General features: G+C 41.2%; 1 protein-coding gene across 3 annotated transcripts in view; it reads left to right on the forward strand.

Moving 5' to 3' along the window:
* STAB1 (stabilin 1) overlaps window positions 1–22880 on the forward strand; it is a 90967-nt gene that overhangs the window by 39815 nt on the left and 28272 nt on the right. For all 3 annotated transcript variants that reach the window (XM_081900188.1, XM_081900189.1, XM_081900190.1), the window contains 17 exons: window positions 747–842; window positions 1281–1376; window positions 2500–2547; window positions 3653–3783; window positions 5387–5498; window positions 7239–7316; window positions 7885–7986; window positions 8856–8963; window positions 10101–10232; window positions 10685–10813; window positions 12709–12765; window positions 14055–14150; window positions 15854–16049; window positions 16833–16928; window positions 17874–17919; window positions 18925–19004; window positions 22166–22291. In XM_081900188.1, the coding sequence (XP_081756314.1) occupies window positions 747–842; window positions 1281–1376; window positions 2500–2547; window positions 3653–3783; window positions 5387–5498; window positions 7239–7316; window positions 7885–7986; window positions 8856–8963; window positions 10101–10232; window positions 10685–10813; window positions 12709–12765; window positions 14055–14150; window positions 15854–16049; window positions 16833–16928; window positions 17874–17919; window positions 18925–19004; window positions 22166–22291 (1729 nt within the window). The remainder of the gene's footprint in view (window positions 1–746; window positions 843–1280; window positions 1377–2499; window positions 2548–3652; window positions 3784–5386; window positions 5499–7238; window positions 7317–7884; window positions 7987–8855; window positions 8964–10100; window positions 10233–10684; window positions 10814–12708; window positions 12766–14054; window positions 14151–15853; window positions 16050–16832; window positions 16929–17873; window positions 17920–18924; window positions 19005–22165; window positions 22292–22880) is intronic.

Below are 22880 nucleotides of genomic sequence, written 5' to 3' on the forward strand. Positions count from 1 at the left end.
TTTTGCCCTAGGACAACCGTAATATGATGTCCAGTCAACCTGGAAGCTGGGCATTTTGTGTGATTCTAGATAACATAGGTTTGATTGTATGTAAACTAGTCTACAAACTTTGCAGGTGTGGACCCAGCCTCTGACAGTAATCTGCTCTAACTGTTTTTAATTTCTGAAATATATATTATTGTAATCTGCCCTGGCACCTGCTGGTGAAGGGAGGGTAATAAAAGTTATGATAACAGTAATAACAATAATAACCCAGGCCTGCAATATTTGGGTCCCATCTCTCACTTTGTATCTTGTAGTCTGTTTAAATATTTTCTTTCCTCTATGTCTTTCCCATTATCTTTGTTGCTCTCTTTCTCCAAAAGATGGTAGTTTGATACTAGTGCAATCCAGTCCTTGTGCAGGGCTTTCACTGGCAGGATTCATTCATCCTGAAATTCCAGGATGTTTCTGGTTCTGTGTATCTAGCAGAATCTGTACTACAATCACCCAACAAAGAACAATTGTACGCAAGTGCACTGAACTTAACAACCTCAGTGTACCTTTGTTATGTTCAACATTGTTTTGTTCAGTGTAGTGCTAGCCAAATATTCCCATAGCAGCATTCAATTTTTGTTTCTATATTTCAAGGAGCTGTTGAGGAGACTTTTAAAAAGCGACATTTTATTTAAAAAAAATAGCAGTGTTCTGGAGAAGAAATTTTAGTAACAATTGTTGACCATAGTTCTTGTTGCTTCTACTTTCAGAGCAGTTGTATATGCAAGAGAAATTACAATGGCGATGGTTACAGCTGTGACCCTGTTGCTCCTTGCTCTGTGGACAATGGTGGCTGCCATGAACTGGTAAGAAACTGGAAAAGTCCAAGAAATGCTTGTTTGTGAAAACTGCTTTTTCTTTGTGAAAACTGCTAATTGATGGAACCACAAGGGCTGCTCATAAAACTGTTTCAGGTGTATCATTATCACACGAATATGTGGGGGTTCATGGATTGTGCTAAGTATGCAATGTCTGCTGGGAATAGGTGCTTTGCACAGCGTATATATTTTTATTGTCAGGCAATTTAGCTTGTGTACAGAGAAAATAAGCTCCAACACATGATCACTGAAGATGGAAAATGTTTATTGTAGCAAAAGCCCTAGCCTGTGTCACAGGAGACCAGGGTTTATGTCATTGCTTAACCACAAACTTCCTGTGTGGACAACATTGAACCATGTTTCTTTTATTAGAGAATTATCCTGCTGAGAGTTGTTTTGCTTTGTTGCTTTTTAAAAACCCAACAGGCTACATGCCAGTCTCTTAGTACTGGAGAGAAGGCTTGCCGTTGCTCTGATGGATACATGGGAGATGGAGTTCTATGTTATGGAAATATATTGAAGGTAAAAATACACATTCTATTCTATCCTAAGAGATGAGAAAGCAAAGTGAATTCATACATGGTAAGGGCCATCTAGCTCAGTGACAGTGCACGTGCTTTGCAAACAGAAGGTCCCAGATTCAATGCGTATCCTCTCCAGGTTGGGTTGGGAATAACCCTCTCTGAAATCCTGGAGTACTGCTTCATAGAGACATGAACAGCTGAGTACTTCTGTTCTTAAATCTTATGTTCTGGTTTTGTTGTAATACCTACAAGTAAAAGATGAAAAGTAGACAGATAATTTATCAAGTGTTGCTGTACGGAAAAATAGCATTCTACCAATAGCTTTCCCATCAAAGACAATCTACTAACTGCTCTCGCCACATTTCCCATTGTAATCCAGGAACCGTAGCAAAATATGTTTTTGTGAGGGAGCTTAAAATAGCCTTCTTGTGGGCATGATAGAGTTGAAACAGGGGAGAAGGAGGACATTGAGAGGAGGAGAGAAGAGGAGAAGGGCAATTCCTAAACTCATCATTTTTATTTCTGCAGCTTTTAAATTCTGGATGGCTTTAATTCTTGTTGGACTTTACCTCCAGAATTAATATCTTTCCTCTTTGCTTCTACTTACAGCCAGTTTAGTTTTCTTCCTACATTCCTTGCCTTGTTTTCTAGCCTCTTCCAGAGTCTGTTCCCTTCCATTCATAAATTTCTGGGCACCCTTCCTCCAATGCTCCCACACCTTGCCCTTTATGTAACCACTCTGGGCATCTGATTATTAATGCTCTACTCCTGCTTCTGTTCCTCTCCCAGCTCACCTGTGCTTTCATTCAAGCGAGATTGGAGAAGAAAGTGATAGGAGGAAACTTGAACTGCGGCTCCTGTGTCCTCCTGACATCTAGCTTGTAAGCTTTCCAGAGGCACCTGGCTGGTTCCTATTTACAGCAGGATATTGGAACCTTGACTTGAGGGACCAGGATTCTAAATTCAATAGGCAAAATTCATCTGTATTCATTTTTGACCTGTCACTTAATCAAGGTTCACGCCTGAATTTGACATCCACCTTTTATCTGTGCCCACTCGGTGCTGTACTTGTTTGTTTATTTGTTTTATTTTTAAATATCTGTTGTCTTCTCTTTTTGAAGGAATTAGTAAGGAATTACCACTTTTCTGACTTCTATGGGTGGATTAAGGTAAGACGTTTACTGTTCAAAGTAATTAAGTTTGTTTGCTGGTGGGAGAGAAATTGTATAACCACCTAAAACTACTGAGGGGTTAAGCATACTGTCCAACTGGTAGAAGTATTCTATTTGCATTTTACAACAAGGTGCAAAACAAAGAAACTGGGTGTTTATTTCTAGCTAAGACTCAGTCAGTGCAACGCCATATAATTAGGAAAGATGCTTGGGGCATCCAAACATTTTGATTCTTGAAAACGATCTGGGCATCATCTGTGTTTCATTTAACATACTTTTCTGATGAGTAGTCAATCAGCCAACATACATTAATGAGGATGGGGCAGCCTTATGGATAGGCACTGCCCTGGACTCCTGTGTTCATTGTTTTCAGTCCATACTATTACAAAACTGATTTCCGTAAAGAAGAGGATAGAGCTTCATAGTTTTGCCCTCCTCTGCTGATGAATATGAAGATCATGTTGTCAGTCAGACAAGATACTACTACCGCTCTGAGACCTGCTTATTGGAATATGCGGGACGCGGGTGGTGCTGTGGTCTAAACCACAGAGCCTAGGGCTTGCCTATCAGAAGGTCGGTGGTTCGAATCCCAGTGACAGGGTCAGCTCCCGTTGCTTGGTCTCTGCTCCTGTCAACCTAGCAGTTCGAAAGCACGTCAAAGTACAAGTAGATAAATAGGTAGCGCTCCGGCGGGAAGGTAAACGGCGTTTCCGTGCGCTGCTCTGGTTCGCCAGAAGCTGCTTAGTCATGCTGGCCACATGGAAGCTGTACACCGGCTCCCTTGGCCAATAAAGCAAGATGAGTGCCGCAACCCCAGAGTCATCCACGACCTAATAAAAGGTAAAGGGACCTAATGGTCAGGGGTCCCTTTACCTTTTATTGGAATATGCACAGTTTCATTAAAATAGCTAAAGATGTTGCATTAAAGATAGCTTTAGTGGCTCTGGGAAGTGTCCACCCTTGGTTAAGTTGAATCCATTTGTTGGGAGATGGCAATATGGATAATAAATAATCTCTTCCCTATCTTTTCATTCAAATTGGCAACGGAGGCTAACAAAGCAATAATACATGTTTCTGTTTTGTTTTTTGCTTTGGACCAAAGAAATCCCTCTTCAGCATCCCTGAAGGAACCAACTTGACTGTTTTGGTACCAGTGAAAGAAGCCATCCAAAACCTGAGCAAAGATGAAAAAGATTTCTGGCTACAGCCAGACATGCTATTATTACTTGTCAGGTAGCATTGGCCCTTTGGGCTTACTTACTTACCTAAATTGGTTTGGTGTGACTATATATGACTATTCTCTTGATCTAAGATGGTCAGAAAATACCACAGGCAAGGGCACAGAGTTGCAATATAGTTACGATTGCTCCAAGAGTTACAGAACCGGAGCCTCCAACAGGCTGGTAGAAAGGTTTCGATTTGGGGTGGGGGATCAAGGTCAGCAGGGGCTCAGGAACTTTTAGTTTCTTTTTTAAAAAAGTGAGTTTCTGTGTGCTTTACATGAAAAGATATAAGTCAAAATGTGAACTCTGCACCTCACCAACAATTTTGGTGAAATGAGCTAGCCTGGTTGGTAGTCCCCAGCTTGCAGGGTTTTAGCTAATGGAGAAAATCAGAGCTGTGATTCACAAGTGATCTTTTTGGACATCACCAGGCAGAGCTAAAAAATGTATATACAGTGGTAGCTCGGGTTGCATACGCTTCAGGTTACATACGCTTCAGGTTACACTCTCCGCTAACCCAGAAATAGTGCTTCAGGTTAAGAACAGAAATCGGGCTCCATTAGCGCGGCGGCAGCAGGAGGCCCCATTAGCTAAAGTGATGCTTCAGGTTAAGAACAGTTTCAGGTTAAGAACAGGCCTCCGGAACAAATTAAGTACTTAACCCGAGGTACCACTGTAGCTGCCTTTTCCTGCTTTCTGTCTCATTGCTGCCCAGGCACTGCATATAATGGTGTGTGCGTGTGCACATTTCATAAGTGCGTTGAGTGAGTTTATGGCATTCAGCAGCAGTATGTGCGCCTGCCCACCCACTGTTCTCTCTCTGTGCACATCCAGCACGAGGTCCAGAAAATCAAAGAAGCAAAGACAGGCAGCACAGCTGTAGCCGGACCTTGGTAGGCAGACATGTTGAACAATTTCTGTATAAAAGTGTACATGCAGCTTTAAACAAAACAAAGCACACCCCATATTTGCAAAGAATAGCATATCCAACCTTGGTGGGACAAATTTGACGGGCCAGTGTGATTTAGGGTAAATAGCCTTGTGGAACAAATTGGGATCCCTGATGGATCAGGTTTGGCCCATTGTTCAAAGGATCTTGACCCCTGCATTTAGCAAACAATTACTGTATAGTGTACAGTGCTCTTCATACAAGAATAGCCAGAGCCTCACTTACCGTTAAGGACGCTCTCAGTTCTCAACTGAGAAGCTGTTTGTTTGCTTGTTTGTTTATAAGCTTTCTTAATGCACCCTTGGAATCGTCCCATAAGGATGGGTTACAACACTACAGTACTGTATACAGTTATAAAAACAGATAAAACCATTACCATTATAAAGCAAGTAAAACTGTTCCAAATTGGACAATAGATTATAGAATCGGCAAAAGAGATATGAGTCACTGGAGACAGTTTGGTCTTTCATGTCCTGGATTAAGATGGAAAGAAAAGACCTCAAACATAACTCTTGAAATATTTAGAGGAGGCGAAGCTTGTTTGCTGGTAGAAAATAACTGGGAAATATAGGGAAATGCAACCTAGTTGAACTGAAAGGTTTCCTCTGGCCATTAACTCCCTAGGAAATAATATTCTGAATGTTCTTTCCTTACTCAATTGCAGGGGCCACTTCCTTCTGGGTTCTTTCACAACTGAGCAACTCAAGAACTACGTGGGCCAGGAGCTGCCCACCCTTAGCCCACGGATCAGGTGGAAAATTAACAACAGCAGTGGGGTAAGAGATTTCTAAAAATAATTTTAACATTTTTAATGTATTTATATAACAGACCCTACGGATTGGCCCTCAGATAATTTTACATGAGGGTTAGATGAGGAAGAGACTGAGCAAGAGTAAGGAGTAGAAGTGCCACACTCCTCCTATTATCTCTCTCTTTCTCAGTAAAGGCCATCGGTCAGAGACACCGTGGCCACTTCATTGCCAAAGCCCAGTTGGAATTAAGTCTGGAATGGGTGTACTGAATTTAGACCTGCGGTCTAAATCATGGTTAGTCATGAGGGTGACCATCAAAAGTTAAAACTGTAGGTTTAGTTCTATGAAGTGTGGGAAATTGCAGTCAAATATAATTAGCAAGCATAGGGATAGTTAATGCATGAAGGGGTTAAGACCACAGAACTGTATTCCTAGATTCAGTTAGGTCACCCCCATCACCTCCAGTGAAGAAGGAAATGAAGCTTCCTTTGTTCACTCTCTTCCACCATGTGAAACTGACCAGGCAACACGTTTGGGCTTGACTGTTTCAAGCCCAGACTGCATGCTCAAAAGTACTTTTCTGTATTTTGTAACCCAAGAATTTTCTGCCTGTGTTCTTCTTGCTGCTGCATGGAGTAACGCATGAATCTGACCTTTGGCATCTGTGAGTAAAGCATTTAAGCTCACTAAATGCTGTGGCTTGTTCATTGTGAGGGGGTAGAAATGGGGAAGTACTGTAAGTGGACTAAACTGGTTATTAAAAAAGGTCTGACAGCCTATATTCCTAACACTTTGCTGAGGTTACACATTTTGTGACTTTTAAACTCTGCTGAGACTCCCTAACTGGATAGTGTATTTGGATCTAGGTAGTGCTATTTTTCTAGAAAAAGGTGTCAGAATTCACGATGAACACCTCCCTTGTTAGCTTATAATGGTGCCCACCTGAGAGGTGCCGGAACTGAGTTCTGGCGAGTTCTAGCTGAAATAAAGCCCTGGATCTAGGGATCCATCCAAGTCGATTATTAATTACCCCACATGGCTGAAATATCTATATCTGTTTTCTACCCCACATGAAGTTCATTTTAAGTTGAGACCCACTTCCAATGGCACAGCTCCATTGAATCCCACACTGTAGTGGTTGTGAAGCCATCCTTTGTTCATGCTTTTGAGCAGATAGAATATCTGATGACAGGCTTGGATGAAGTCATCAAGGTATGGCTAATCCACACACCAAGTTCTCTGGTCTAGAGGAGGAGTGGCTAAACTGTAGGCAACCATGGGCCTGAGACTGCTGGTAAAGTTCTACATATGGACATATTTCATGACTCTGGCTGTAGTCACACCATGCACTGAAAGCACATTACTTTCTTGGAATTGTAGTAATCCCAGGATTACACGGATTATAATGTGCTTACAGTGTACTTTAAATGTATATTGTGTATGCAGCTGTGTTATTGATAAGCAGAATAAGTGAGCCTCTGCTACTGGGAGATTGACTGTGGTGTGTGTGGAGGAGAGTTCTCTGTGTATTTTTTAAAAGGCGATAGGAAGTCCCACAGAAACTAAGGATAAAATCCCAGGGTTAGAGAACATCAGTACTGGTAGTGAGTAGATTTTGTGGAACAGAACTAGAGTGTTCCAAGACAAATGGTACACAATTTAAGGTGTGTGTCTGATGCAGCACTTTTGTGTAAATATGCATTATCCATTAATTCTTGGCAGCCTAATGCAAATTTATGAAGTTTGATTCTGTTTGCTTTCCAGGCCATAACGATTCAGAATGCAAGTATTGTTTTGGGTGACATCCCTGCTATTAACAGCACTATTTATATCATCGACAAGGTACATTGACAGATTGCATTGAACATGTTTCTTTCTATTTCTGGTTAAGAGGATTTATAAGGTCTGAACAGAAATGCATCAGCCCCAAAGCCATAGTGATACTGAGATTATCTAGAGCTGTTTCACTAGGTAAATAGCAACCAAGTTGCAGAGTTTATTTATTGATTTCTAAAGGTTGATTTATTTATGGACTTCTAAAGGTTCAAGACACTTAGCAAACATTTCCAACCAGCATATAATACCTATTAAAGAGGTAGCAGAGGACTGGTGTGGCAATTAACACATTTGATTTTGATGGGGGACAGCTGATCTCACATCGCTGATCAGCCATGAAGTTAACTGGGTGATCTGGAGCTAGGAATCTCTGAGCCTAGCTTACCTAACAATGGGATGATGTCCCAGGGAAAACCTGTCCTTCAACCTGTCCCCTGCCCCACACACACACACAAAAAAGAGAAGTATACTACAGTTTTTGCTGTGGAAAAACTTCCAGAGATGTACTCTCCCTATATTTGTGCTGCACTACGCCACTGAGTCTCATTTTGTTTTCATGTCTTCCTCTGCTCAGGTTTTGTTGCCCACCTTGGATGATATCCCTCCAAGAGCCCCAGGTCTGCAGCAGCAACTTAATGCGACACCCTCCTTCAGTAGGTTCAAGGAGCTACTAGAAGTGAGTATGTCAGCTGCGTTGCATTTAAATGCATCTTTCAAAAGTAATTTGAACCCATTAATTGTTGTACTAGTCTGCCTAGATACAGGAAGTGTCTTCTGTTGGTGTATGGAGGAAGACCAATTCTAAAACAATCCCGCATTGTCTTTGTGGGGGGGAATAAAAGGAAACGAAGGGAGTACATTTTGATAAACCCAGAAAATGATGGCTAATAGTGTTGTAATCCTGTGACTGCCAAGGGCATCTGATGAAACACTAGAAAAATGTTTCCTTTCCCCCCTGCTCATCTTCAAAACACGAATGTTTATAATGGGGGAGCTGACATAGGGACCTACAGATGTTATGGTCTACAACTCCCAGCAGCCCCAATCAGCATGGCCAATGGTCAGGGATGATGGGAGTTGTAGTCCACAACTTTAGGAGGGCATCAGTTTAACGACTTTATCTATGTAAGGGAACAGTAGAAAACTGTTGTGAAATGCATAACTCATTGTGCCTATCGGATTTTTTTCTAACCCATAGCCATGCAGCAGCCCCCAAATTTGTCCAGAGACTGATGGGGAAAGGGATAAACCTCCTCTCATTGTTTGCCACAGTACTAAGACTGACACCCCATGCCTGAAGTTAATTAAAGAAAATCTAGGATTTACTTGTACGTTGCACAATAAGCACAGTGTGTTGTTTGACCCTATTAAAAACAGAGAGCATGCCTTTCTTTCTCTAAATCATCTTACCTTGAAACTCTCCTAAATGTATCTGAACATATAATTGGCAGAGTTGTTTGGTTTCCCCCCACGTTTTCTTTTGCTTTCTCTATAATCTTTGCTGACCACATTTGCTTGTTAATTGTATTCTTCTGAAACTTTCAGCAATACCATCTGATTGCAAAGATTGAGTCATCTGAAAAATACACTATTTTTGTCCCAGGAAATAGTTCAATTGAGAAGTATTGCCAAGATGCTAATATTACACAGCTGGTAAGAACTATGTATGCATGTATGTATGTATGTATGTATGTATGCATGCATGCATGCATTTACTTATTTTTACAAGCCTCTGTATTTATTCTTTGGGGGTAATGCCACATCATCACTGAATCAGATTTTGTATACTACCTTGTGAAGTCACGCTTTGAATGAATGAGTAAAGGCTGATTCATGCATTGCAAAATTTCTAAATGGAAGGCATATTGTATCTCATGTTCTTTACACATGAACTTCCTACTGCATGCATTGTAAATAGCCCCACTTCACTAACACTTTCCAGAGCAGGTGAAAAATTCACATGTAAAGCCATTCATACACAGGTTAGCATAACACTTGTCTTCCATTTAGAAATTCCGTACCCTGCAAGGCACCTCTAACTCATTCAAACATCTAAGGCAATATATATTGTGTGTGTGTGTGTGTATATATATATATATATACACACACACACACAATCTTGCTATTATATATATATATATATATATATATATATATATATATATATATACATACACATATATATAATAGCAAGATAGAGGTAATGATGCAATTCATCAAACAGAAGCTGAAATTCTTCAGAGTTATTTTAATAATCATCCAAATTAATATCTCACTTATCTCACTAATAACCAGTCACTTGTAAAACAGTGCCAATTTATTTATTGGTTGAGAATAGCTTTAGCATTCTCCTTCAGTATACAAGTATTCTATGAACCTCAGTATGCTCCATTGTTGGTAAGGAATCTGGCTTTAAATCCCGCCAAATTCACAGAATGGATTAGGCAAAGGGCTGTGTTTCTGCCAGTGTTCCACAACCTATGTAATAAGAATAATAACTACTTCCTTCTCAGGTTGTGAAGAGGGTGACTCATCTGAGGAACGTAGATTCCTCTACATTAACATTTTAATTAAATAATGGTAATAAAGGTGCCCAGGTAAAATATTTGATGGAGCAAAGCAACAGTGAAAGATTCATTACTAGATACAGGCCTGGTTATCAAACAGAATCACTGATTACCACAATGGCATGTCTTCTTATCTTTACCTATCTCCAGCTGTTATCTCGCTGCTTTTGTTCATTTATTTAAAATAACCAACATTTTGTTTCCTGTACACCTTGGTTTCTAGGACATGGACACTGTACAATACCATGTTGTTCTTGGAGTTAAACTGTTGGCCACCGACCTGAAAAGCGGAGTTCACAAAACATCAATGCTTGGATTCTCATACTGGCTGATGTTTTACAAAAACACTACTCAGGTGAGAATGAGAGGTGAATTATGCTTCCATTCTACAATGTATGGTTTTATAGGAAGCCACTAATTTGGTCACATGTTTCAAATGATGGGGTTGCTCTTGGACTGTGGCTGCATCCTTAAAACCACTTGGTCACAAGCAGCACAGTTTACCTGCTAAAGTTTTCTCAGTGACCTTTGTGAAAGAATTGTAGACCAGTGATTAATACATTGGTCTTTGCTCATCAGTGCAGCTGACTGACTTCTTTGTTAGCTGTGTACCTGCAGTGTGATCACATGGGCTACTGAATTGTACTTTTGCCTCTGAAATGATTTTTTCTTCTAAGACTTAATAATGCTGGCAGGACAACATGATAAACTATTCATTCTATGCCCTATTAGAAATTAATGTTGGAGCCATTGTGCTTTTCCAGAGCATACCTAGATTTCATTACTTGCCATCCTTTCTTACTGCAGGCATATGTAAACAAAGTCCTCCTGAATGGCCAGTTTGTTGAAACAACAAATGGGATGTTGATTGGGGTTTCTGAAGTCCTGCAAGTTCAAAAGAACCGTTGTAGTATCAACAGCACAACAGTGCAAAAGGTAAAGTGTTAGAGACCTGTAATTTCTTGTTTTGTACTATATTTACGTGTTTGTTGATGGTTACTTTAGAACTAATTAATTGGGCATGATAGGTTTCTTTGCCAATTGGTTTGGGTCATTCATTGAGAATATCTGCTCACTTGGGGCTCTGGGAGGGGGGTGGGCATTTGCTGCACAGCTGCGCACTGCCTGTACAGACTGTCCTCTTTTACTGAAAATCGGCTGTTCCTTTTGAGCTCTGATATATTGCACCTTTCAAGACTGAACGTGTTTAATGCTTGCCTGATAAGGTATCCTCCAGGGAATTCTCATAGCCATGCCACCGTGAATATGCCTAAAGTCACTCCTTGTGTTTAGCATGTTTATGGAAAGCTAAATTTGATACCGGTGACGAGGCTAAAATGATCGATTTGGTTTTATACCTATAAGAGCAGTCTGCTGGGCCAGTCTGCTGGTATTCAGAAAAATTTCTGCCTCTAAATCCCCAGCCGCATCCACTTCTTCACTTGTAATAATTATTGCCTGACAATATTTTACATAAGCTCCAGCGTCTTGGAATTCAGGCAGCAATGCTATACTCACTTACCCTTCTGAATAGACATATATGACCCAAGCTTTTTACATCAGGAGACGCAAATTCTTTTCTGACGCCTCTTATTGGACATCTATTTACTGAGTGGCTCACATTCCTTTCAATTGGTGCTCTCAACTTTCTGTACTGATGAGCAATGTTTGCAGTCCCTGGAAGTGCTCACAATTTTTTTTAAAAAAAACCTCTTGTTACCCCAAGACGCTCAAAAGAGCCCATGGACATTATCAGACATGCTCGGCATCTCCTGTATGGTCCCTAGTGCCACTTTCACTTTCCATAAAATCACTGCTTAGTGGACTGGGACCAGAAGCCAGCGGCCCTACAGCTCACTTCCTGTTACCTTTAAATTAGAAGTTGTGTCTCAAATATCGAAGAGAGTACAGTGCAGCATGGTGCACTGAAGTGCTGGTGGGACTGAATTCAGTTGGAGCAGGTTGTCAAAGCACACTGCCTCCAATTGTGGATCTGAGGGGGGTATTTGACCTTCTAACCCATTTGAGATGGGGGGACACCACTAACTGTAAAGTCCCTTCCCCAAGAATCTTAACGCATGCTGCTACATTGCTTTGCCTGGTCTTGAGCTGTAGGAACCCACACTGAGAAGCAACTTAATTTGCCAAAGAAAATGAATGAATGAATGAATGAGGCTATATCTTTCTAAAGCCAATTCTTTCTGCCATATGAATTCATATAAAATGAGAACAGCAAAAACACAGACCCTAATGTCTGGGAACTAAATATCTGATGGCTGCTCGTCAATAATCTTCATGAAATGAGGTGTTATATCTTGGCATTGCTGCTCAATGAGCAGACCCAAGAGTGCCAAAACCATTGCTTTTATTTATTTTAGAGGTATTATTTTGCCACATTGCCAAAAGTCTATGGGTTAGGTTCCAGAGAATCATGTATTGTAGTTATAATATAAATTGAAGAGTTAGATTTCAGTTACCAAAGGTCTCATAGTCTAGGGATCCATAGGTTGTTAAAACAAATTAGAAAGTCACACAAAAGAAGTTGCCATTTGAAGGGATTGACATTTCACAATGGAAGAGTCCTGTGACCACAACAATGGATATTAGGAGGAATAATGGGGCTTCACATAATTTTTTAAAATTTCAGCAAAGCCATTAAGAATGTACTCTACCATCTTAGCTTTTGGGAAATGGCAGTTAATTGGCTGTATACTTCATCTTCTACCTTGTATGCTCTGCATCCCTGTAGCTGAGACTGATAATTGTTAACATGCTGTGAACATGAAACTGACTTCTCTCCTTTTTTAAAAAAAAAATCCTCTGTACCCTAGACAAGATGTGCGAAGTGTGACAAAAAAATCAGGTGCCCAAACGGATCAGTGCTTGCTGTAAGTCGTGATTTTTATTTTGAATATTTTTCCTCACAGAATTTATATATTTTCTTACTTACTCCTTTACCCTGCTGCTAGGGATGGAAAGATATGTTAGTATCAGTCCTCTCAGTTTCTAATTTAGCCAAATGTAAATTCATTTCTCCACATTTGTGTAGCAATTTTTTGTAAAACAATCCTTGTGAAAATTATTCAACAATTTAGTGCAAATTTATCCCAATAAACATATTTTTATATTCATTTTTACAAGCAGTTTCACTTTATACAGTGTATTTTTGTATACTGCTTTCATAAATGTACCTGTTTTATACACACATTCCCCTGATATGTGTATTTTTGTAAACATTAGTTGGTTGGAGAACTGTGTGACAAACTTTGCGTGTCAACTATGAAGGATAGCTGTGTGGCAGTTCTTGAATTGTTTCAGAAAGTTCAAGTTTGAAAGGTTTGTTTTTAAATGCAAACTGAATTGAAATTCTCCCAGTTCCTATTTGCAGCATTTTCCACCTAACCTTCATTGATAGGGTTGTATCCAATTCAGTCCTACTCAGAGTAGACCCATTGAAATGAATATGACTAACTTGACCCATTAATTTTAATGGGTGTACTCTGACTAGCACTTAATTCGACACACACACACACACACACACACACACACACACATAATTGGAACAAGTTGCTTTGTTCATCCAGTATTTGTTTTTGTCTTTTTAAAATGCCTTAAGAGTCAAAATAATCCCTCCTCTTTACCCCCAATATTTGAAATGGGCACCAGTCATCTGCCAAAATGGGCACCAGTCATCTCCCTAACGGATTTCTCTAAGCCAGGGGTCGGCAACCTAAGGCCCATGGGCCAAAGTGGCCCACGGGGGTCGTTTAACTGGCCCACATGCCACCCCCAAACTAAGCTGCCTGCTCAGCAAGTCCCCGCACACTACACTAAACCGGTGCAGCACGGTGCGGGGACTCGCTTCTGTGGCACTGGAAATCGCGTCTACGCAGACACCGGAAATCACGAGCGTGCGTGCGATCCAGTCCACGGAGACATCTCCACTGGAGTGAACCAGCCCAGGCAAGGTAAACCTTGCCAACCCCTGCTTTAAGCTTTTTACATTAACTTAATCCTTGATTCTCTGCATGAGCAAAGCCCTTTGGCCAATAATACTTTTATATTGAGGCAGCTGAATGAGAGTTAAATACATTTGCTGGTTAAAGCTGAGTGTTGTCTGCTTGGAATAAATATCTGTTTATGATGTGATTGGTAATGACTTTTTTATAATTGACAGGGAGCACCAGCGAATGGGAGTTTTCCTCACTGTGTATTAAGGTCTCAAGGCCGCAGATCAGTTGGCTGTCATTTCACCTGCATCAAAGTTTCCTTAGTAAGCAAGCTTTATTGTATACAAATGCATGATGACCACATAGAGAATTGTTTATTCCTGCCCCACACATGGAATTCATACTCATTTCATTATGGCTGGCACAAAAGTGTTTGCATGAGAGCTGAGAAAGCCAGCTTCTATAGATCTACTTCCCATTCAATGCATGCAGTTGGCTAGTGATGATTTAGAGCCCTTGGATGAAATAACACCACTTCCATCATAAAATGGAAAGATGCTTCAGAGACCTTTGTGCCATCACTCAGAAAGTTGTGTTGCCCAGAAGGATGTAAGAGCTCATCTAGCCCAGAATTCTGTTCTTTTACTAGTTGATCATATGCCTTGGGAAAACCCACAAGCTGGCCTTGGGTTCTATAGCACCCTCCTCACAGATCCCCAGCTGACTTATTTCTCTGTAAGCACAGTATCAATTTTTTATTTCCTGACCTGTCAATACCATCCAAAATATTTGAAGGGGTGGTCTCTGTCCCATGATATGACTGTAATGCTGCTGTCCATGCTGAACACATACTCCATCCTCTTATCTACATAAAAACATCACAATGTCAGCACCACTTTAGAGATGTTAAGCTGCGTATTGTATTTACAAGAATTTATTAGTCACATTATTACCGTATTTTTCGCACCATAGGACGCACTTTTTCCCTCCTAAAAAGCAATGGAAAATTTGTGTGCGTCCTATGCAGAGAATGCAGGGGGGAGGCAGGCGGGAAAAGCCCCCAAGAGCCGCACACAAGCTCCGTGCACTCTTGCGGGTTTTTCCACAGGAGGGAGAAGGGACTGACTGGCCGCATCAGTCCCTTCTCCCACCTCCCAGGAAAGCCAGGAGAAGCCGCGATCTCTTTAAAGGAGTTGCACGGCTTCTGCCGGTTTTGCGGGAGGTGGGTGAATCCCCCCACCTCCCAGTAAAGCCAGGAAAGCCCTGCGCAGCGTCTCCCGGGAGGGGGAGGCTGCACGGGGCTAAAGGGGAAGCCAAAACAGCAAGCAGAATCCATCCCGCCCCCTGCCTTGGCTTGCTCCATAGCTGCGCGCAACCCCTCCGGCAAAGAGAGGCTGCACGGGGCTATAGATTCTTTAGCCCTGCGCAGCTTCTCCTGGCAAGGAGAGGCTGCATGGGGCTAAAGGGGAAGCCAAAACAGTGAGCGGGATCCATCCCGCCCCCTGCCTTGGCTTGCTCCATAGCTGCGCGCAATCCCTCCGGCAGGGAGAGGTTGTGCGCAGCTTGTATGCTGCTCTCTGGGGCTGGGGGGGGGGAAAGATTTTTTTTCTTGATTTCCCCCCCTAAAAACTGGGTGCGCCCTATGGTCCAGTGCGCCCTATGGTGCGAAAAATACGGCATTTAGAAAATTTTAAAAGCAATGTACAAGAATTTAAAACATCAGTATACAATAAAACAATATTTTTTTAAAATTTATGCAGTTCACACATAAATTAATAGTATGATTGGCTGGGATCAATCCTTCAGCCAGGTTCCTGTTTGGAATTAACGTGGTGTGGGCATCGGGAGCAAGAGGCTTGCTTGATGACCACGGAGTAATGCTATTATGGCACCATCTCAAGCACTAAATAAATATAACAACAACTAACAACCGAAAAGCAGTTTTAAAAATAATATTTGGACTACATGATGTTTCACATTTCCTCCAGTATAATGTGTCTGACTGTTTTTTGGTTTTTTTCCTGAGGTCTCTGTCTGCTGTTCAGGTTACTATGGCCATATGTGTGAGATGTGCCCTGGAAAACCAGGCCGTTGGTGTTCTGGAAACGGAGTGTGCCAAGATGGCATTGATGGCAATGGCGAGTGCCAATGCCATGAAGGTTACCATGGAACTGCTTGTGAAATGTGTCAGCCAGGAAGATATGGAACCAACTGTAAATCAGGTGATTCACGGCTAGAGTGATGTGTGGAACTTCTGTGATATTGACAGGGAGGGAATATTATTCTACAACGTTATTCGACATACCCTTTGTGAATTACTCATATGTTTTGTTCCACATTTGGTTCCTAGGGGCCAATGCGGGCATTAGCTATAACAAATTCATAGGTGCGGTCCCATTTAACTTTTGTCTGAGAGAGCATCCAGTGGGTATATCAAAAGATTAAACCTTTGCTAGTAAAATTGTGGTGTTAGAACTTTTCCATGTGTGTATATTAAAAAAACCTCAACCAATGATCTTCAAAGTGAATCATAGCAAAGTGCAGGGGAAATGCAAAAATAATAAAATCGAGGGAGTGGATGAAAAAGTTTTGCTAATTAATACAATTATTTAAAAATAAAAGTAAGATTAATAGATGAATTAGTAAGATCAATAGATTGTAGACAGCAGAGTCCCAAATTTGCTGTGGGCTGGAGTCCCTTGATTGGCTATTGGTATAAAAAAAAATGGTGTTGAACTTTAATACACACTCAGTTTTACAACTTCATAATCAACCATTTGAAAATGTATGTACTTTGTATATTTTTTTAAAAAATAGATTGTATATGAAGGATTTGTATTTATATTCTATATTGCTTGCTTTGTACTCATATTTCATGATGATTCATCATTTATTTTAAAATGCTACAGTCACATACAGCTGATTATGAATTTGTGGAAAACTCAGCATGCCTTAATGTGGGCTTCTGTATGTATCCTTGATAGAAGCTTAATATTTATCCTCAGAATGCAACTGTGCACATGGGATATGCAACGATGGACTGCTGGGGGATGGAAGCTGCACCTGTGCGGCAGGCTTTAAAGGGGTTAGCTGTGACATAGGTAAGTGAATGAAAGCAACTGTCTTTGTGGCTATGCAGTCATGATGTTGCTGAACTCAGTGAATTAAAAAACGAAATCTTAAAAGTGAGACCGATTTAAGAAAAAGCAGTTACGTAAGGTTGAGTAACAGCAAAAATTAATGTCGTACTGGCAGTGATAGAAATGGAATGATAGACAGTCATAGGATTATGCACACATAGAGATACTCTGGGGGATAAACTTAATAAACAGGATAAACATAAAAGTATATCTGGAGTGCCACAGGTGCTGAACATGAATACAATACATAAATTAAGTATTTGCTGGAGCATCAAATATGAACACTGCACAGTTGTTGAAACACAGTCAAGCACTTCTTCTCGGGTCAATAATTAATCTTGGGTCCCCAAAACTATGGATTGTCCAAGATTTGGGATAGCCAAGTTTAGACCTAACAGGAACCTTGGTATTACTGCTGTGATAACTTACCATAGATTATTTTCCTTTTCTTTTACCCCTGCAATGGGATCTGCTTGGATCTCAGCATTCCACCACAGGAGGATTTGGGGAAAAGTCAGAACTCTGATTTAGTGAGGCCATTACAGTATTAATATCTGTGTGCAGGCAGCCGTGTGTGTGTGTGTGTGTGTGTGTGTGTGTGTGCAGTAAGGTTTTTTAACTTTGTTTCCACAGTAGCAACTCTGCTTCTTCTGTCACCCAAATAGTCACATTGCAGAAGCAGCTTCTGATGCAGTACAGAGAAGCTGCTGACTTGAGATCACAACATAAAAAGTATCGCTGCAAAGACTGATCTGGTTCAAGGTCCTGCTGTCATTGTTCTTAGACAGATCTCAATTACTTGATGAGTCATATAATCATAGAATTGTAGAGTGGAAGGGGGGCCAAGAGTCATCTACCTGCAATGCAGTAATAATGTTGTAAAAACTTTTTCTCTCTCTCTCTCAGAAGTTAAAAAGGATTTCTGTAATGGCACTTGTGATGAACATGCAAAGTGAGTACAATTGGAGGGCACAGTTTAAAACATGTGATGCTATGCATGTATCAAATGAGTATTTGAAATATGGAACCATGACAGGACTTTCGTAGTGGGATGGGGTTGAGCTGGATTTGCTCCTTTATGCATATTATTGTATTTTAGGTTGTTGTTTTTTCTCTTTATATCTGCTTTCAATGTTTATAAGTCACTGTGAGTTCATTTTTTTAAAGTGACTAATGAATATAATTATTATTAATAATGGAAGCTGATGTTTTAATTCAACATTTTGCATTTTCAATTGCTCCATCCTTTAATGTCACCCTGCGCAGTTTGTGCATGAGAGAAAGACCTTCATAAGCAAAGATTATAAAAGGATGGCTTCTGCTCATCAATATATTGTTTAATTTAAACAATATATTGTTTAATTTAAACAATATATTGTTTAATTTAAACAATATATTGTTTAATTTAAAATGCAAATTCAAAATGCATATTCCTTTTCTGAAAATGAAGTGTGAATAGGTAAGGCATTTACCCATTCTGTTGCTTTGTATTGGGTATTATCAACAGCTGTAGAGTACCTACAGCTGTACCTATCAAGATGTACCTATCAAGGAGAAGTAATTTTGATATAGATGGAAATTGGTCTGCCAATAACTATGAGACCACCTAAATCTTTTGTCAGCAATAGCCTTTTGGCAGTGGCTTTCACTTATGATCAACTGGGATCCTGTGATGCACATGTCACTGAGATGCAAAACTTCCATTTATTTTGCACAAGGAAAAGCAAAAATGCATTGCTTGAGCTTCTTTCAACCCTGCATGATGTAATGTCACTCTCATAGTTCTTAATTGCATTTACTTGGGCAAAGGAAACAAGGATCAACCGGTTTATCTGTTTATAGAGATCCAATAATGCTGGAGTTTTAGACTGGTCATGACCACAGAATAGCATCCTTGAACATGTTGGTGAATTTGGGTACATACATACCTTCTCAGTGCTTCCTTCTTCCATTTCAGTTGCGTCAATGACTCTACCACTTCCCAGCCCACTTGCTTGTGTTCTGCTGGATACAATGGGAACGGAACCTCTTGCACAGGTACTTCTGGCAAATGTCTGCAATCATGTTGCATACATGGTAAAATCATAACCCATCCTGCACAGAAAAGTCTGGATAATGAACTGAGTAAGCAAATGAATGTGGATATTTGATTTAAACAATAGCTTTCATTTATCAAGTGATGAACATGCATATATGAGCCAGCCCCAACCTTTTCAAAAATGAAAATTCTGTGGGTAAAAGAGAACATATGGCCTTTTCTGACCATTGCTGTCCAGCTCTGTGACCTGTAGCTTCAGAAGGATATTGACAAACTGGAATGTGTCAAGAAGAGGGTGGCAAAGTTGGTGAGAAGCCTGCATACAAAGTCCTGTAAGGAAAAGTTGAATGAGTTGGGTGTGTTTTGCCTGGAAAAAAATATGAGTGAGTTGCGATGGAGTGTTGTTGTTGTTGTTTAGTCATTTAGTCATGTCCGACTCTTTGTGACCCCATGGACCAGAGCACGCCAGGCACTTCTGTCTTCCACTGCCTCCCGCAGTTTGGTCAAACTCATGCTGGTAGCTTTGAGAATGCTATCCAACCATCTCGTCTTCTGTCATCCCCTTCTCCTTGTGCCCTCCATCTTTCCCAACATCAGGGTCTTTTCCAGGGAGTCTTCTCTTCTCATGAGGTAGCCAAAGTATTGGAGCCTCAGCTTCAGGATCTGTCCTTCTAGTGAGCACTCAAGGCTGATTTCCTTCAGAATGGATAGGTTTGATCTTCTTACAGTCCATGGGACTCCCAAGAGTCTCTTCCAGCACCATAATTCAAAAGCATCAATTCTTCAATGATCAGCCTTCTTTATGGCTTCTTTAGGGAGTAGCCATCTTCAAATACTTGAAATGCTGTCACATAGATAATGGAGCAGGTCTGTTTTTATTCCTCTGGAGTGCCCACATTAAAAGAAAAAGGGTTTAAACCAGTCATTCCTATGGTAGAAGTTGTCTGACAATGGAAAGGACTGCTGCAGAAGCTGGTGTATGCACCACCATCAGAGGTTTTTAAGCAGAGGCTGGATGGCCATCAGTTGAGGGGCAATTGACTGCATTGGAGTACATGACCTTTGAGATTCCATCCATCTCTGTGATTCTGCTTTCTGTTTCTTGAGAATCCTATGTGACAGGTTTTCAAAGGGTCATTTCCTATGGCCCTTTAAGATACCTTTTGGCCGATCATTTAATATTGACTCTTCATTTAGGTGCATTTGGTTGCAATTTAACTAGAAACAGAAATGTTCAAGTTATTGCATAGGATAAGGCAAATCTATAAGAACTAAAGTACAAAAATGAAAAGTAAAGCTACAGCAAAATAGCTTTGCTCTCCTAACCCCTCCCTGCTTTGTCCCCCTTTCTGCCACAATTATGAAAACAGCTAGCACTTCAAGTGCTTAGTACCAGGCTAATCAAATTATTATGCCACCTTGGTGTATAACAGCTTAAATAGCTCCTCTACAGCAATCTCTACAGTAATCATTTTGAAATCTGCAATCAGGAACAAAACCACTTTCATTTAATCAAGCATCCTTATTTTTATGGATTAACACGGAACTTCTTACAAGACAGGTATTTCAAAGCAATCAGCCAGAAACTGATCAGATGCAGGCTATGAATCCTGCATTTTACCTCAACAAGAATTTTGTTAAGCATCAGCCGGCCAACCCCCCCCCCCCCATATATATATAGTGATTTAATCAAAATTGGCAATGCAATTGAACAATCTTTATTGGTCATATTAATCAAACCACGTAGCCAGAACCAGATGAAACCATGATGATATCTATTTTATAGCCTCAGTTTAGAGCAGACTGGCTCTGGCCCCACTCACCTCATGTTACCAGCAAGATTCCAGCTCCATGGCGTGCAGCACACTAGGTTCTTACATGCTGGTCAAGTCCCAAAGTGTTCCCTGTGCTTGGATGGTGTATTGGGCTTCAGGCTGGCAGTCTTGTGAAATAATGGATCTTGACCCCATGCCATCCCAACCCCACTTACCTCAGCAAGCCAGTTGTGGCTTGTTATCACCTGTGCCTGTATCCTGATACTTATTTCGTCCCTGACTGGCTGGGTTGTGTGTGTGTATGTGTGTGTGTGTGGACCTGCCACAAAATCAGAAAGGCAGCAAAGAAGCAGGCATGTTCTCCCTTCTTTGAAGGAGGAGGCGAAGCCTTACATCCCCTGCAGTTAAACTCTATAAATGATCCCCAATGTCTTAACTGCCGCCGGAGCCGGAATTGGGGTACAGTGGTGCCCCGCAAGACGAACGCCTCGCAAGACGAAAAACCCGCTAGACGAAAGGGTTTTCCGTTTTGGAGGCGCTTCGCAAAACGAATTCCCCTATGGGGTTGCTTCGCAAGACGAAAAAAATCTTGCATCCCCCCGCGGGTTTTTTCCGCTTTTTTGCCCTTTTCTTAAGCCGCTAAGCCGCTTATCAGCTGTTCCGCTGATAAGCCGCTTAACAGCTGATCGCTGGAAGCCGCTTGACAGCTGTAGCGCTAATCCGCTAAGCTGTCAATGGGCTTGCTTCGCAAGATGAAAAAACCGCTAGACGAAGAGCCTCACGGAACGGATTAATTTCGGCTTGCGAGGCACCACTGTACTCCGTTAAAGGGATCCTGGGGTAGTGCTTTGTCCATAAGCCCAGATGGGGCTAAGGACCATAGCACTCCCCAAGACAGCAATTCTATTTGTTGTAAGTCACAGGGCAATCCTTTCTCAGATTCAACCCTTTGAGAAGCAGTCAGGAGGTGGGCTGACTGAGTGAGAAATCACCCGATGCCTGAGCCAAATTGCATACATCTGTAATCAATAAAGTTGTGGCCTGCTTCGATCCAAGAACACTGGCACAATGAATCTGTCTGTGGGGGCAGGCAACAGGCTCGATGTACCTGACCACGCAAATAGTACACCTCTCTGAGTGATTCTGATGTTCCCTCGGCAATTTGGTTAAGAAGCATGAGCAAAACAGACTTGCAATCCTGCCTTGATCATCTGTTCACATAAGGGAAAAATTTCTGTTAACTCCCCTCCCCATCTGACCTTCCCCCCCCCCCAATATATTCCATATTGATCACAAGGGTTACCCTTGCAGGTTTTCAGGAGGCTGCAGAGGGAAGCGAGAGAAAGGACAACCCTGTTCCTAATTTCTTTTCTTTTGTAACACAGAAATTGATCCCTGTGCGGTGGGCAATGGCGGCTGCTCCCCACATGCCAGCTGTACAAAAGTTGGGCCTGGTCAAAGAACTTGCTCTTGTAAAGAAGGCTATGCTGGAGATGGGACTCTATGCCGGGGTGAGCACCCATGCTGCTTGAAGCACATGAACTGCTGAGCAATTCTGCTTTTGAAAATAGATGCTAACTGCAAAGGCCAGTATATATGTAGATGCATGAGTCAGCATACTGGTGACATTTAAAGCTCAAGTAAATATTTATGGTATCATTAAAATGAGTTTGAGAACTTACAGTCACCCTGTCTCCCTTGCAGACCTGGCGTCTCACACCGCCTTAATTATCTCATGCATGGTTCAACCACCCCTTCTCTACATCAGATATCCTACTGTTCCGTGCCTAGGCAGAGTAATAAAGTTGTGGTTGTTTGGAAATGGGAACTGTGCTCATCTACCTGCTACTAGGACAATAGGACTTCTTGCAGTTTGAACAAATCCCAATTTTTGCCCAAGACATGCTGTGGCCGTGGTCTTTCCTATGGGGTTCTGTCTTTCCTCCACAGAACTGTGTTTAATTTTTAGCATGGAAAGGGCTTTATTTGGGGGTTGAGAGTGAGTGGGTCAAGAATGTTGTCCTTAAGACCAAAAATGTAACCTTTTTTTCTACTGGTTCACTCTTGCTCACTTCTCCTCTTGGCAGACAGCTTCATATA

This window comes from Podarcis melisellensis (assembly GCF_964234715.1).
Source record: "Podarcis melisellensis genome assembly, chromosome: 2".
Taxonomy (NCBI): Eukaryota; Metazoa; Chordata; class Lepidosauria; order Squamata; family Lacertidae; genus Podarcis; species Podarcis melisellensis.